This window comes from Gavialis gangeticus, unplaced genomic scaffold (genome assembly GCF_001723915.1).
Source record: "Gavialis gangeticus isolate Ggan-Ray unplaced genomic scaffold, GavGan_comp1, whole genome shotgun sequence".
Lineage (NCBI taxonomy): Eukaryota > Metazoa > Chordata > Crocodylia > Gavialidae > Gavialis > Gavialis gangeticus.
Genome location: NW_017729029.1, coordinates 8314829 through 8331782, shown reverse-complemented (window position 1 = coordinate 8331782; position 16954 = coordinate 8314829). Strand labels below are relative to the sequence as shown.

The 16954-nt window shown below is 50.4% G+C and overlaps 1 protein-coding gene across 3 annotated transcripts in view; it reads left to right on the top strand.

Moving 5' to 3' along the window:
• LOC109300514 (diacylglycerol kinase eta-like) overlaps positions 1-16954 on the top strand; it is a 167001-nt gene that overhangs the window by 93494 nt on the left and 56553 nt on the right. For all 3 annotated transcript variants that reach the window (XM_019521176.1, XM_019521174.1, XM_019521175.1), the window contains exons 4-8: positions 229-333; positions 7322-7454; positions 8140-8246; positions 10444-10569; positions 11531-11633. In XM_019521176.1, the coding sequence (XP_019376721.1) occupies positions 229-333; positions 7322-7454; positions 8140-8246; positions 10444-10569; positions 11531-11633 (574 nt within the window). The remainder of the gene's footprint in view (positions 1-228; positions 334-7321; positions 7455-8139; positions 8247-10443; positions 10570-11530; positions 11634-16954) is intronic.

Here is a 16954-nt window from a genome sequence, read left to right as displayed (position 1 = left end):
ACCTCCCTGGGACAGAGTGCGAGTATGGTGCTTCTTGCTCCCTAGAGTTGGGTGAAAAACCTCTGATCTCTTGCCAGGTTTGACAACCATAAGGGGTGTAAGTGTCTGACAGCTCTGTCTGAGTGGTATGGATTGTGTTCTGGGTTGCACTGACTGTGGAGTCTCACAGCGAGCCAGGAGCCTGTGCAGCCTTTGCAGCTGGCTCAACAGTGCAGTTTTCTTCTCTAGGTGATCACACCATTCCGAAAACTCATCCTGTGCGCAGAGAACCGGAAAGAGATGGAAGACTGGATTGGTGCCCTCAAATCGGTCCAGAAGTGGGAAATCAATGAGGTAAGTGAGTGTTGGCACAGAATCCCTACCACAGACCCAGCTGGCAAATCAGCCCTGTGAGTGGGCGAGTAACACCAGGGAACAATGAGATCATTGCTACGTTCCTCAAAGGCCCAGGGTACAGATTGTCATGAGGCAGGGGGGCTTAGTGTGCTAGGTATAAGATGCTTGAATGAGAACTTACTCTGAATAGATGTGCTTGTGAACAATTAGATAATTGCTCCATGTATTATTTGTGTGGCAGTAGTGTCGTGGAGCCTTAGGTCTGAACCCTGGTCTGCCCTACTAACCACTACCTCATGCTCCTTGTCCATGTGGGCACCAACAACACAGCAAGAAGTAGCCCTGGGATGATCATGAACGACTACGGGACCATGGAGGTGCAAAGCTCAAGGACCTAGGAGTGCAAGTTGTCTTCTCCGCAATCCTCCCAGTTGGGGGCCATAGCCGTTGGAGGGAGGAGTGTATCAAGGAGGTCAGCTGAAGGCTATGGTGTCAGCATGTGGGCTTTGGATACCTTGACCTTGGTACGCAGTTTAACTAAAGCAGCCTACGTGCAAGGGGCAGTATTCATCACGCAAGCAGAGAGAAGAGGCTCTTTGCCATGAGAGTTGCTGATTTGTTGAGGAGAGATTTAAACTAGGCATATCTGGGGTCTGAGGAGAAGGTTCCACTGCTGAAGCAGAATCCACTAGCCACAATGATACACGGCAGGGCATTCAAACAATGGATATCCAGATGGGTACTGACATCTTGAGGCAGAGACATTGTGACATAAAACCTGAGGTGACTAGGGGAGAGCTCAGATACCTTTATGGGAATGCCAGAAGCGTGGGAAATAAACAGGAGAAATTGGCACTCCTTCTGGCTGATGAGGAATTTGACTTGATTGGGTTGACAGAGATGTGGTGGGATGATACACATGACTGAGCAGCAAATATTGAATGTTACAGACTTTATAGGAAGAATCGGATTGGGAAGAAGGGAGGAGGTGTGGCCCTCTATGTGAAAGAGCAGTACCCCTCCCGGCAGGTCACCTTTGACAGAAGAGAAGGGTCCCTTGAGACCCTCTGGGTCAGGCTACAAGGGGGACCAGGAAAAGGAGACCTGATGGCGGAAATCTACTACAGGTCTCCCTTCCAAGAGGAGGCGAGCGATTGCACATTCTTAAGAGAACTGACAAAGGCAGCTAGCACTAGAGATATGATAATCAGGGGCAGCCCACAGTCAATGCCCACGAAAAGTTAGAACTCCTAAATACACAGTTTGCATTGGTATTCCTAAAACCCAACAGGGGCTGTTCTCCTGACCAGAGGCCCAGGGAACAGGGAGAAGGTAACATGAAATCAGCCCAGAACAGATGAGGGATCTTCTACAACGCTTGGACATTTTCAGGTCTGCTGGTCCTGATGACCTGCACCCAAGAGTCCTGAAAGAACTGGCTGAACTTATAGCCACTGGCCAAGCTGTTTGAGTAGTCATGGAACTCGGGAGTGGTCCTGAATAACTGGAAGAGGGCCAATGAGGTGCCTGTCTTTAGGAAAGGGAAGAGGGATGACCCCGCAAACTACAGACTGGTCAGTCTGACCTCGGTCTGGGTAAAATATTTGAAAAGCTGGTTAAGGAGGGCATCAACTACAAGCTGGTGATGGATGGGGAGCTAAAAAGCAACCAGTGTGGCTTTGTCAAGGGTAGATAATGTCTGATGAATCTTGTGTCCTTCTACAACCAGGTAACTAACCATCTGGATAAGGGACTTGAGGTTGAAGTCATCTATGTAGACTTTAGTAAAGCTTTTGACTCTGTCTCCCAAGGGATTCTCTCTAACAAACTGGAGAGTACTGGGTTGGACCAGACTACAGTGGGGTGGGTGGACAACTGGCTTAGAGGCTGCTCCCAGAGAGTGGTGATCACTGGGGTAGCCTCATCCTGGAGGGCCATCTCCAGTGGTGTCCCTCAGGGATTGGTGGTTGGACCAATGCTATTCAATATTTCCTTAACGACTTGGATGAGGGGGTGGAAAGTGCAATGATTAAGTTTGTGGATGATACCAAGCTGTGGGGAAATGTGGGCACATCAGCTTATAGAGCAAAGATCCAGGATGACTTTGACAGACTGGATTTATGGGCAGAATGAAATCAGATGAGGTTTCGTAGATGTAGGGTCAGAGGGGACCTGAGCAGATCATCAAGTCCAACCCCCTGCCCTGGGCAGAAATGAATACTGGACTTATATGTCGCCCACTAAGTTAAGCTCATATGACCCCAGCTAGGTAGTAATCAAGCCACCATTTAAAGACACCCAAGGTAGGAGCCAGCACCACTACCCTTGGAAGCTGGTTCCAGATCCTGGCCGCCCTGACTGTGAAGTGGTGCCTTCTGATATCCAGCCTGAACCTACTCTCAATCTGCTTGTGGCCATTGTTCCTTGTTACTCCGGGAGGCACTCGGGGAAACGGGGTCTCACCCATTTCCCTCTGGTCCCCCCTGGTAAGTTTATAGCCTGCCACTAGATCCCCTCTCAGCCTTCTCTTGTGGAGGCTGAGCAGGTCCAGGTCCCATAGCCTCTCCTTGTAGGGCCTGCCCTGCTGCCCCCTAACCATGTGAGTGGCCCTCCTCTGGACCCTCTCCGTGTTGTCCACATCCCTCCTGAAGTGTGGCGCCCAAAACTGGATGCAGTACTCCAGCTGCAGCCTGACTAATGCCGCGTAGAGGGGGAGGATCACCTCCTTCGACCTGCTCGTGATGCATCTGTGGATGCATGAAAAGGTGCAGTTAGCCTTACTGGCTGCATCCTCACGTTGGTGGCCTGTGTACATTTTGGAATCAGTAATGACTCCAAGATCCCTTTCTGCCTCGGTGCTGATGAGAAGGGAGTACCCCAGCCTGTAGGCATGCTGCTGGTTCTTTCTCCCTAGGTGCAGCACCCTGCACTTATCAGTATTGCATCCCATCCTGTTCTCATCCACCCACCCCTGTAACCTGTCCAGATCTAGTTGTAGCCTGTCCCTCCCTTCTAGCATGCTCACCTCTCCCCACATCTTAGTGTTGTTCACAAATTTGAACAAGTGGGGGTATGGTGGGGTATGCATGGGAGCCCCTGCATGCACCCCCTTGAGCCGGGCATCACCTGCCCCTGCCACTCATGAGCCTAGAGCCGGCTCACCCTGAGGCACCTCCCCGCCAGCAGCTCACAGCCCCATCCCCACCCCAGGCCCACTCCCAACTCACCCTGGCAGAATTGGATCAACTGGCACCTGGGCACAGCCCCGACCTGCCTGCTCCATACTGCCTGCCCGTGGTGTGTCCTGCCACCCACAGTGGGGCTGGGGCAGCTGCACAGCTGGACTGCCTTTCTAGGCAGATCGGGCGATGGCAGCTTCTTGCATCTGCCAGATACATGACAAGGTATGATTAGTCTTGCTGACTGCGTCCTCACATTGTCGTCCCATGTTCATATTAGAATCAATAATGACTCCAAGATCTCTTTCTGCCATTGTGCTTTTGAGACGGGAGTTCCCCAACCTATAGGTATGCTGCTGGTTCTTACTGCCCAAGTGTAGTACTCTGCACTTGTCAGTATTGACTCCCATCCTATTCTCATTCGGTCAACCCTGTAACCTGTCCAGGTCCTGTTCTAGCCTGTCCCTCCCTTCTAGCGTGCCCACCACACCCCAAATCTTGCTGTCATCAGAAAATTTGAACAGGGTGCTTTTCACCTCCTCATCCAAGTTGCTGATAAAGAAATTGAACAGTAAGGGCCTGAGGACCAAGCCCTGGCGGACTCCGCTGCCCACCTCCGTCCGGGTCTAATATGACCCATCCACCACCACTCTCTGGGTGTGTCCCCCTAGCCAATTTGCGACCCATCTGACTGTGTAGGTATCAATGCCAGTCACTTAGCTTTTTAATGAGAATGGGGTGGGAGACGGTATCAAAGTCCCTCCTGAAGTCCACTGTGACACCTGCGTCCAATGATTTTATGACCTGATCCTAGAAGGCTATCCGGTTGGTCTGACAGGACCTGCCCTTAATGAACCAATGCTGGTTGCCCTTGAGCTTCCCCCCCTCTGCTGGTCCCTCCCAGATGTGCTCTTGGATAATTTTTTTAAAGAGTAGCCTATAGTTGCCTGGGTCCTCCCTCCTCCCTTTTTTTAAGATGGGGACCACATTGGCCTTCTTCCAGTCTTCTGGCACCCGGCCAGAGCACCACAAGTGCTCGTGAAGCCATGCCAGGGGCCCCACGATGACCCCTGCCAGTTCTCTCAGCTACCTAGGGTGGAGAGCGTCTGGACCTGCTGATTTGAACATGTCCAGCCCCTCCAGAAGTTCCCTAACTCAGTCCTCCCTGACTCTAGGCCTAGCAAAGTCACTCTTGAGTCCATCCTGAATCCCGGTGGGGGAGATGTCCTGGTCCCTGCTCAGAAAAATGGAGGCAAAGGATTTGTTAAAAAGGTCTGCTTTTTCATCTGGTGCAACCACCAGATTGCCAAGTGTATTCTGCAGGGGTCCCACATTGCCTAGTGCCTTCTTTTTACTCCCTATGTATTTAAAAAAGGACTTTTTGTTTTCCTTGGTCCTTGTTGCTAGCCCTAGTTCCATCCCCACCTTGGCTTTCCTAACAGCCTCCCTACAGACTCTTGCTATGGAGGTATAATCCTCTTTGGTGATAGCCCCCCCACTTTCATTGGATTTACGCCCCCTTTTTGGCTTTCAGACATTCCTGAATGCCTTTGGTGAGCCATGGTAGTCCTTGTAGTCCTTCATGATGCGGTCTGGATTGCCCCTGGCCGCGTCATTTGTTCCCACATGGATTAGGACCATGGGGTACTGGTCCAAGGGTCAAATGAAGGCCGGGATCCTCTCTGTGACATCCTGAATCTGAGCCCCAGGCAGGTAGCAGACAAGTTTCTTCCTCCTGGTGCTCCCTCTCTGTGCCGTCTGTGTCTTGCGCGGAGTGGCACCCCCCCCCCCGACACATCCTCTTCATCCTTCTCCTCCAAGGCTGCCAGAGCCTCATATCTGTTTTCGAGTTGTACCTGGGGAGCCTTCACCACGTTAGCCCGAGCAGCCCTGGGTCTGGTGGGCACCTGCCACTCCTCTGCTGTGTGTCTCTCCTGAGGGGTCTGTATGCAGGACAACTGGTCCTGCAGTGAACAGAAATAGGTGTCAATCTCATCCTTTGCAGCCCTGATCCCCCACAGCCTGCTCACCTCAGCCTGGAGCACACCCACCTGCTCCTCCAGAGCCCAAAGTCGGGCACAGGAGGGACAGGCGAGGGAGACACCAGACCCCTCTCCCAGCACAGGCCTCTGGGTCCCCACCAGGCCACCCCCACAGACAGTGGGGCAGGGGGCTACCGACCCCACCATGAGCTCTGTTTGGGTGGAGGCCTCAGGAGGCCAGGGTAGGTGGTGCCACCAGGGTGGGACCCCTAGCAGCTGCACTCCGCGTCCTTACCATGTCCATGGATCTGTGTGTCTCACTCTCTCACTTGCTGGAGGCTTCCGGTTACTGCTGCGTGCCCGCCTTGTGCGAACGCTGGCTTAGATCCTCCCTCTTCAGGTCAGTGGCAACAAGGCTGTTCAGTAACAGTGCAATGAGTGATCTTTGGCTCATAACATTCTGTGGAAGATATGATCCTATTAATGGTGATGACCCATAGACAGTTGTAGTGCACGTAGGGGTCTTCTTCATGACCAGACCCTGAAGAAAGTGACATTTGAAATGTAGTGAAATAAAACCTTAGACAGGTTTGAGATTGGGAGGAGGCTGGGGAGCAGGGGAGAGCTTGGGAAACGGGCCAGAAACATGGGAAAGTAGATGGGAGAGGAGACAAGGTACCAGGTGTTGAAGAGATGTGTCTCTGTTATGAATGCGGACTAAAAGAGACTAGAGACCTAGGGGGGATACATGATTCCCTGCAGTCACTCTGCCAAACCCAAAGCTCAGCTGGCCTGCAGACACTAGAGCAGTGGTCTCCAGCATTTTTATGGTGAAGATCACTTTTTGGCACCCCAGGATCTACCACACCTCCCCTGCCCTCCCGCCTCCTGGACAAGCTGCCCCGGCTCTGACCCCACTCACCCAACCCAGCCTGGGTGGCAGGGGACATGGCTCAGTCCAGCCGTGTGTGTCCTGCCGCTCCCAATCGTGAAACCTCTGACAGACTGAGATTGACTATCAGAGGCTCCATGATCGACCAGTCGATCGAGATCGACTGGTTGGTGACCACTGCATTAGAGGATAGTTGTTTATAAAGAGGAATTCCTGCTACAATCTTCAGGCTGGGCCCATGGCTACATTTTCTTCTGGAGAAGAGTCATTGGCTGGATTGCATATTCAACATCCTAATTCAGCATGCCATTGGGAGCTGCCATCCTGGCAGTCTGATAGGAACAAGGACACCATCCCACCCCAGTGCATGAGAAGACAAGTGTCATAATCCTTGCATGGTCCCCTTGTCTTTTGGAATTGTTAATGCACCAGCAGTGAAGTAATTCAGATGGTGGCTGGCTCAGCTGAGATTGTTGAGGAGGGTGTTTGTGATGGGAATGGTTCTGCCATTTAGATTCTGGTCCCCCAAATCTAGACTGGGAATCCCCATGACTCACTTGCGTCTTTGGGAAAAGCAACCAGGGTTGTACCTGCTCAGCTGGTCTTTGAGCAAGTGACTTAGAAGAGGAAAGATCCCTGTGTCACTCTCCAGCCCTGAAGCTGGCCAGGCAGGGTGTTCACCAGCTGGGCATATCTGTCCTTCTGTTGCCCTTTCTGTTCCCATGATACTACAGTGCTCCCCATTTATGTGGTGACTGTAACTGTAAGGTGGCAAGGTAGTACAGAGCAAAGGCTCATTGTCTCAGCTGCCCTGGGCCCTCCATTGGCTGTCAAGAGTGGGGAGTCACCATTTTCCCCTGGGTTTGGTCTCCTGGCTGTGCTGCCTTTCTGTCTCACTTCTGGATGCATTTCCATTCTGCTTGATCTTACAGGCCACGCAGTTCAACATGGAGCACTTCTCTGGCATGCACAACTGGTACGCTTGCTCCCATGCCCGGCCCACCTTCTGCAACGTGTGCCGGGAAGCCCTGTCTGGGGTCACCTCCCATGGCCTCTCCTGTGAAGGTATGCACTCAGCTGCTTCCTGTTCAACAGGTAAAGCTAGGAGTGGGGGGTGGGAAGGTGGGTCTGACTTGGAAGTAAGCAGGGTAGGGAATTCTTGCCAAAACCTAGCTGACTAGCTCAGGTGAGGCCAGCTCCTGGCTACTTGCCTGGCAGGCAGGAACCCAAGGATAGCTGAAGCTAAACCAAGGTGCTAAACAAGTCAGAAGGGTGGAGTTTGAGAGAGAAGTAGGGGCATGAATGGTGAGAAAATAAGAATTGCTGGACTGGTTTGGCTAGGGGTCCTGGCACTACTACAGTGATTCTCAACCAGGGGTTCTTTGAGAACCTTTGAAGGGTGCTGCAAGGTGTGAAGGGTGCCTCAGGTCCAAAAAGACTGAGAACTACTGCTCTAGTATCTTGCCTCTGAGGGGGTCTAGGACCAGCTGTTTCAGAAGTTGATGCAAGGCACTCTGTAGGATGGAGGATGTTGTTGGAATGGGTGCTGATGTCCATGCTAGGGTTCTGGTACCTGTGCTATTAGGTGATCATGATGGGTAGCCTCCTGTGGTCTTGTAGTCAATGTCCAGTGTCCTCAAAGGAAACAGGATCATACCGAAAGGACCTAGTAGATTCTTGAGCAGTGCAAATTGTGTGCCTAGGGGAACCCATTACACTTGCTTGAAATTGCCATTTCTCTTCCTTCTAGTTTGCAAGTTCAAGGCCCACAAGCGCTGTGCTGTGAGAGCCACCAACAACTGCAAGTGGACAACACTGGCCTCCATAGGAAATGAAATCATTGAGGATGAAGATGGGGTAAGCACCTTCTCCTTCCCTTCGCTATCCTGTGCCAGGAAGGGGGCTGCCTTCACAGCCCTCCACAAAGCTGGTACAATTGCATGTGAGCAAGAATCTTCATGGCTAGGTATTGTGTTAGCAAACTCTTCAAAACTAAGGGCCAAATGCTTTCAGCCACAACCTCCATGTGCATGCTGAGGCCTGTTTTAGTGGGCAAAACTGCAGGATATTGGAGGGAACTGAACTGAGGAAGTTAGGCTAAAGTGACTGAATTCTTTCAGTTACCTGGGTACAAATCGGGAGTAACAACTGCACTGCAGTCAGGTTTAGTGAGAGAAGAACCTGGTTCAGGATTGGGAATGATTCCGTAATGAGAGGAGCCACCTCTTGGGAGGTCCATGGGTTGAGAATAAGATGGATGGCAACGAAAAGAATATACTGTAGGGAATCACCCCAACAAAGGAAGGATGAAATGCCCTGTCCCACGAGCCATCTTCATTTCCATATTGATCAAATCCTATTGGCCTTCTCCAAACACCGTCCCTTCTGAGTGTTTGAGCAGAGTGAGGACAACTTAAATACAATTCAGAGATGCTCACTCATCAGCAGTAAATCTCTCAGCCTCAAGGGAAAAAACCCTGCCCTAAGCTACTTGGTCAGGGTGGTAATACCCACCCTCCCTCCTGGGCCTGTACTTCAGCCATGGCTGAGCCAAACCCCTGTATAGACAGGGAGGGTACATGGGGGATGATGCTTCCATGCCAGTGAGGAGCACAGAGTGAACCTTGGCACCCATGGTAGTGGAGAGGAATTGTAGAGCCATGACTGGTCAAGCCTCAAGGACTTGTATTCCCTTAGTCAGCGGCAAAGCTCTGTTTCCTAATCAGAGTATTTGCTTGGCACTTCTCCAACATTCTGGCATTGGTCCTTCATAAAACAGGACAAAGCAGATCCAGTAGACAAGCAGATTAAAAGCATTGCATCGGCCTGCTGTGCCAAGAGCCCTCAGAGAGCAGCCTGGGCTTAGTGAATCCAGGCTGGGCATGTTGAACATGGCCTCATCCAGCATGCAAGCTCACAGGCAATGTCATGCTGGCAGGGAGGTGGGGGGACCTCTGCAGCGCTGGCACTTGTGCTGTTGTGAAACCCTTCCAGATTGGCTTGCTTTGCCCTGGCTGCCAGTAACACCCTGTTCCCAAAGTGCTGGGCTCCAAGGAGGAAGGCAACTCAGATATTGCTGATTTATCTGTCCCTAGAGACCTCCTCAGGCAGGGCAGTGTGGGTTATACAGGGTGGGGGTAGCACACATCTAAAGTTTCTTGTCTTCCCTTCCTTGATGAAAAGATGGTGATCATCAGCTGCTCATCTTTGATGCTCCTTGAACTAGATGGAGGGTTCTCTTCTGCAGAAACTACTGGGTATCATGGTTTCAGCTCAGTGGCCTGTGCAGATGGCGTTAGAATTATGAGGGATTACACTGGGCAAGCCTAGCTGGGCAAGTTAGTCATTGCAGGTGCAGCTGACTTTCTCTGGTTACTTTCAACCAGTGGAATTACCTGCAAAGTAGTTACAGGTGCAAGGCTGGTTCAGTGAAAGCCATGCTGAAAACTCAAATCCTTTACAAAGGAAAGTTTCCTCTCTCCCCACTCCAACATCTGTGGATGCAGTATGTCACAGTGGGGCCTATGATACTGAGGGGGCATATCTATGCAAGAACCCTGCAGCTCTTGTTGAACCCTTCACTGAAAATCTCAGAGCACTGCAAAGGGTTCTCTGGTTTAGGCCTACTCTGCAGGATCCAAAAGTCATCTTTCTGTCTCTTGTTGTTTTCCTCAGTGGAGACACTGAGGTATAGAGGTAAAGTGATGTGCCCAAAGTAGCTTGGCAGGCAGGGCTGGATTAACCCTTTAGTGGTCCCTAGGTAAACAAACTTGTGGGCCCCTACTTTAATACTGTATATTTATATTACTTTTTCCTGCTCGATAATTATAATATGTAAAATAAGCACAGCTGGGCCCCTTCTTCACTTAGGGCCCTCGGTATGTACCTGGTTTGCCTATACATTAATCCAGCCCTGCTGGCAGACTGGTGACAGAACTAGGAATCAAGCTCCTGAGTTTCTGGCTTGTGATTTAGTGTCCAGATGGTGCTGTTTTGGAGCTGTGAGCCAGGCAGTTTCTTTGCCCTTGTTGACCCATTGTCTGTCTCTCTGCAGGTGGCCATGCCCCATCAGTGGCTGGAGGGGAACCTGCCCGTGAGTGCTCGGTGTGCTGTGTGTGACAGGACCTGCGGGAGTGTCCGGAGGCTGCAGGACTGGCGGTGCCTCTGGTGCAAGGCCATTGTAAGGACTTCTCTCCCCAACCCCCTGTTCCATCTGCTCCTGGCTCTTTTCCCATGCTGATCCTGCTGTTATCAGAGTGCCCAAGCCTCCTTGGTTAAGTCCCTATACAGCCACCACATGTTGGAAGCCCTTCTCAAATGCAGTTTTGTGGCTGTATAGCTGCAGTGCGCTTCGCATCCCACCCAGCACCATTGCAGCCCATTATAAATACATACCCTTGGCTACTGATGGCCACTTTCTGTTGCAGAAAAGGGGTCACTTTGCTCAGGACTGTGGTGCTGGATCCTTAGGCAGCCTAGGCACTCCAGAATGTTGGTAGCGGTGATCCAGAACAGTTGTGAATCTTAGAGAGACACAAGTCATAGACTCAGATTTCAGCCCTTCCCATCCAACACACCCACACAAGGTGGGGGTTGGGAAGTAGAGGTTGGTTTATGCCCACTGCCTCCTGGGGTTGTGTTTATCTTGATCACTCTCTAAGAACATTAATGAATCAGCCCTTTGCCTGTGTATTGTGGCTACAGAGGAGAGGGCAGTGGCTGAAGGTTGGACAAGGCAGTAGCAGAGCTGTCACTAGAACCCAAGTTCCTTGTTCCAGCTGCTTGATGCCTGTTTGCAGAGATGATCAGAGCAGGGTGCAGGGCCCAGGGCAAAGCAGCCTGCGTGGGGCCACCCTCCCCATCCCATGGCGCATTTATGCTGAGGAGTGAAAGCCCCGGCACACCGGGTGTGGCGGGATGGGTGGCAGCCGAAACTTCTGGCTGGAACAAGCAAAGAGCCGTCCAACCCCCTGGGTGGGTGGGTGCACTAAACCGTAGCCGCAGCCTCTCCACCCGGCTCTGCAGGGCTCCCCAAAGCATGGGGCCCAGGGTGTTTGCACCAATTCGCCCCCACCCAGGAATGGCCCTGCCTGTTTAACTGGGCTGCTCACATTGGCCCCACACTACTCTGTTCCCTCCAGGTTCACAGTGCCTGCAGAGAGCTCTTTGGGAAGAAATGCCCCCTGGGACAGTATAAGGTCTCCATAATCCCACCCACTGCCTTGAATAGCATTGACTCTGATGGTGAGTACCAGAGCCAGAGAGATCTGGCAGTCACTCAGGCTGCAAGAGGGCCAGGGGTGTTGGTCGTTGGAAGGGTGCAGGGGCCAAGTACCTTCATTGGGCTGGGATCAGATGGCTGGGTGGTAAGGTCAGCTATCCACCAAGGCTCTGAATAACCCTGAATCCCACCAGTTCCAGCTCTACTGATCTGTCTGTGCCATGGAGGTCAGAGATGTGCTTAGATGGAGAGACCCAGAAAGTGGGTCTGCTGGGTCAGCCCATCTTTCAAGAGGGATTCTTAACAGGGTCTTAACCCTGTTGATCCAGGGTTAAGACCAGGCTGCAGTACATTCCTGTGTTGCTAACAGAAATATAAGCCCTGCGCTGCCCTGCTGGTTTGATGGAGACATAGGGAAGCAGCTACAGGCCATGGGGGCAGGAGGCTGCACAGCAGTAGCTCAGTCCAGCAACACCGGAGCTCCAGTGAAATGTGCCTAACCCCTTCAGTACCTCACCTGCCACAAGCAGTGCTGACTTCCCAGGCCAGTGAAACCATAGTCATTGGCTGATCAGGGGGAATTCCTTTGTATGGGAAAGGACTTGGAATGGGAAATGCCTGCAGTGTGGTGCTGGACAGTTCTCGCTGGGAGCTCCTGCTTATCTCATGTGCTGGGAAAGAACAGCAGAAGCAGGTCTCCGATTTTTGCCTGTGTCCCCTGCTGCATTAGCACAGCCAGGCAGGGCTCCTGCTCCAGGATAGTGCATCACCCCCTGTCCCTTTCTACCAGATTCCTTGAGTCGTCCCTTCCTCCCCTGCCTCTGTCCTACTAGACAGTTCGTTGGCCAAACCACAGGTTGGGTGGAGCCCTGGGGTTCTCTGATAGTCACCAAGGCAAAACAGGTGGGGAAATCCCAAGCTGGTTGACCAGACTTGTGGCTCCTCCATAGGTTCTTTCTTTGTAGCATCCAGGTATCTGGTCCCCCTCTTCTTCTTGATACTCTGGGCATTGGGTAGAAACAGATTCTAAGCATGTTGCCAGGAGATAGAGGGAAGCATCTTTCACCTGCCTTGGAAGTCTGGTTCTCCAAGTGAGAGTGCATTTCCCTATATCTCTTTGGATGCTGTGCCATGTCATTGTTTGATTTCACGCTACCAGCAGGGAAAGCAGAACTCACTGTGTTGCAGATCTGTGAGCAGTGTGTGGCATGAACAGATAGAAACCAATTCTGTCTGAACAAGCAGCATTGTTTTTGGGATCCTATCCTGTCATCATTTCCATAGCTTGAGAGGTAATAACAATTCATCTTCACACCAGAGGGCACGTGCCTAGAACCCCTGTTTGGGAAAGGCATTTTTCCCGGCATGTCTACAGCAGGACATGGCCAGGCACATGCCTTACTTAATAGTAATGCTTGTGGCTCAGTCACCACTCAGAGCAAGAAAACCCTGTGCAGATGTAATAACAGGTACACAGAATTAACCAATGCTTTGAAATCCTTGGATGGCAGGTCTGAGCATCCAGCTAGTCCTTATAAATAATCAATGGCAGAAACAGAGAGAACTGTTCTGGGGCTGACACCATGTAACATGACATGGTTACAAAGCAACAGAGAAGTACATTTCACTTTAGCAAAGTTTCTCTTGCTTGACAATAGCATGCGTGATGAATCATGCTCCAGCACCCCCATATGACTAGCCTTTCTAATGAAGCCTAAGATGGTACCTGTCCCTGGAATGATACCACTGCACTAAATATTGCCTAACAATTGTTTGCCAATTGTTACTCCATGTCTTTCTCCCATGCTGGCCCTGATTCCCTACAGCTGCTTTTGTTAGTGGCTCTTATTCTGTGTGTGTACCTTGTACCTCACCTTGTACTTCAGCTCATTTTTATTCCTCTCACTCACCTCTTGCAGCCATGAATCATGGCTGTAGCCTGTGAAATATTCACAATATTCCTGCTTGTCCTTTTGTGCTAATCAGACTGACAGATTAATCTTTATCCAGATCTAGGGGAAATCTGTTAAACAGTCTTGGAGCTTGCAATAAAGCCTGAGGACTACCGATGAGTACAGCTTCTAGTCAGGACTTGCACAATCCCCGCTTCATTCTATTTTGCATCATCTCAGCTTTATCTTAACCAGCTTAGCTTCACTGGGAATTCATCTAGTGGCATACTGTTAAGTGTATATTTCCAAATCCTGGGCATATAATCTCTGCATCACCCTTGTCTATTGCTATATATCATCTATCTTGTCCTAGAATGCAGTTAGATTAGTTTAATGTGTTGGATTGGGACTTTATTTAGAAAATTCTGCTGGCTTTATATAGATCTTGGATTTCACCAGCGCTCCTTGACAGCTTGCCCATTCCATGGGCAACCCCAAATCAATGCTACCTGATCTCCAGGTCTGCTTTAGTGATAGCCTCACAGGAGCAGCAGGAGGAACTCTTTAATGGTGGGGAGGGCTTGTAGCCAGCTCCTCCAGCCCTTTTGAGAGGAGTCTGTCTGGGCCAAGGTGATCTAAATATGTTGTTCTCCTTCAGATGTTCGTTTGCTTGTTCTTTTAATAATTTCCGTTGCTTCTGTCATCTGGTGCCTCATCTGCTTCTCTTCTTACTCATGGGGACACTGTCAGGGTAACAGTCAGGCATTAAAAAAAAAAAAGAAAAAACCCCCAATTCTTTGGCCATGCAACTAATATATTGCCTGTCTCTGGTCTTTCTTACCTCCTCCCATACGCTGTATTCTGTCTAGGAGGACTGATGGTAGGGCTGTCCTCAGCCGGTATCATAGTGGGGGAAGGACTGGGCAAAAAGCTGCCTGTAGATGCAGCCCTTGGCACATGCTCTGTGGGAGGAACCAAGGCTTGGAATCATCAGTTGAATCACTTTGTCCAGTGCGGTACCTCTGCAGGCATGGGGTCCCACTAACTTGGAGCTAGGGCAGAGCTGTTGCCCTGGTCAGTTTTTACCTCCTTGTTCTTGTAGGGCAGCCCATGGGTGGTGGGTCCCAAGGCTATGGGGCACACTTATCCTTTGCTGCCTTGTTTGGTCACCTTCATGCTCAGCACTTGCCTGGGTTCCCCATGGGTTTTTGTGGACTCTTTCTTCGCTGCTCTTTTTCCCCAAATTAGGTCTGTCCCATACATTTTTTCCCTTGCCAGACTCTGGCTTGGATCCAGGTAGATTTAAAATGCCACACTAAGGTCTCTTCCTGCTTCCCCTCTACCCCACAGTTTTTTGGTGTGTTTTTCAGATAAGCCAGTTCTTCCGTTTGCAGCCCACACACTGACTCGGCGTCCCCCAGTGTTTTGATTCTCTGATCTGATCCATTTGTTCCCTGGTTATAGCAGATGCTTAGCAATGCCTGGGGATGGCAGGAGGGACTGGGTGGGTAGAGTTGGCAGGCTCAGAAATGAGTCTAGGGAAACACAGAGGCTTAACTTCTCACAAGCACCATCCAGGTGACGTGCAGACATTTTAATGCAAATATTATATACAAAGATGCATGGTAAAGCCCTCACAATGGCAGTTGCCTGCATCTTTGGGTCCTAAAGAGCCAAGGTAAATTCAACAGTGGCAAGGGATGTGTGCTGCACTGTTCAGAGCTGTCCTCTTCTTTCACATCCTGCCATGCCCTTCTGCCTTATGCCCATTTCTGGAGGAAACAATTAATCTTGGAAAGTCACCACAGCACATTGCTAGGGCTATCTCATTTCATAGGTGTCTACCACATTGCTGTGTGGACCTGGTCTGGAATAGCAGGAGCTACAGATCAGCATTGTGGGACATCAAAAAGCCCTATGTAGGGGAGCTGAGGGCTAGAGGAGAAGGGTCTGTAGGCTGAGATTGAAGGACACTGTTTGGGCTGGGTGTACATAGGAAACCCAGGCTTTGGTAGCAGGGTCTACATACTGAGATTGAGAAACCTCAGCAAAACCATACAGGGATCCGAAGCTGGCATAGCAGGACAGTTGCATGTTTTGATTGAAGGAGCATTCACAGAGCTTTGTGAAGGGAGTCCAGGGGTAGAGCAGGGGGCTGAAGTCAAGAAGTGCATCAGAAGACTGGGGGCAAAACTTCCATGGGGTTGTACCTCTAGTAGCTGTCTACCTCTAGTAGCCCATTCAGAGATGTTATTGGAATTGCATCCATACAGAACTCTCCCAGCAGAAGCACATGCTTATTAGAGCTGAGTCCATACTGTCTCTGAAAGCTGTTTTTCTGGCTTTATAAGGAAGCTCCATCTCTGTCTTGAAGCAGTTCCGGGTAGAGCAGAAAGAAACTGATGTCCTTTGCAGGCAGCATGTATTGGGCACTGTGTGACACTCAGCTGGCCTTGCACAAAATGCTAAACTGTTCCTCTTAGTCTATGAGAAGCAGAACAAAACGATTCCCTAGGAAAGTACAGTGGAGACAGCTGTGGGCTCTGAGCCAGCTATTGATCTCCTCTGCAGCAGTGTTAGCCCTGATCCATTAGTGGATTTCAGTTCCAATTTAATTTCTTTAAGAGTGCTGTGCAGATTGTAAACCCTTGGTGGGCATCTGCATTGTTAATCTTACTCTTTTTTTTTTTGTTAACTGTCAGTGCTTAGCTCTGCTGCAGGCATGTGTTCCTCTTTGCTACAGGTGCACTCATGCTTTTGGGACGCTAAGCCAGGGTCACAGCTAACCCCTGATCGAATTGCAGTGTTATGGGCACCTATACACATGTCTGATGCCTGCTCTGAGATGTTTTAATTAATCTAGTCTGCTGGAGCTTTCTAATTAGAATGCTCACGTATGTTCAGCATCCCTGCTTTTCAGAATGGCGGTGGAGGCATTTTAACTAAAGCTCATTGAATGAGCTTTAGTTAAAGCGCCCCTCCTGCCATTTTGAAGCATGAGATGCTGCATATGAGAGTTGCTGAGGGTGTTTTAATTAGAGCAACTCCCAAGATCCACTCTAATTAAAAGGCCTTCTCCTCCCCTCCACCAACCCCAACCCCAGAGCACATGTAAAAATGCATGCTTTGTTCTTGCATTCAATCACCAAACATAGCTTCCTAGTTACAAACCCACCAGCTTGTAGCATCCTCTTGGCAGCACTAAGCATCTTTTCCAAATTCCATGTTTCCTCCCTCTCTTTGGTAGGCAGCTCCATCACTTCTTTACATCATGCACTTTAAGGTAATGCCTAAAGGTAAGCAGGTGTCTCTGATGGATCTTAAGTGCTTATTTAGCGGTGAGCATGTGTTTGAATGCCTTTCCTTAATACAGCTACTTTCCAGATGCAGGACCTGAGTATTCATAGAATCATAGCAGTAGGGTCGGAAGGGACCTTGTAGATCTTCAAGTC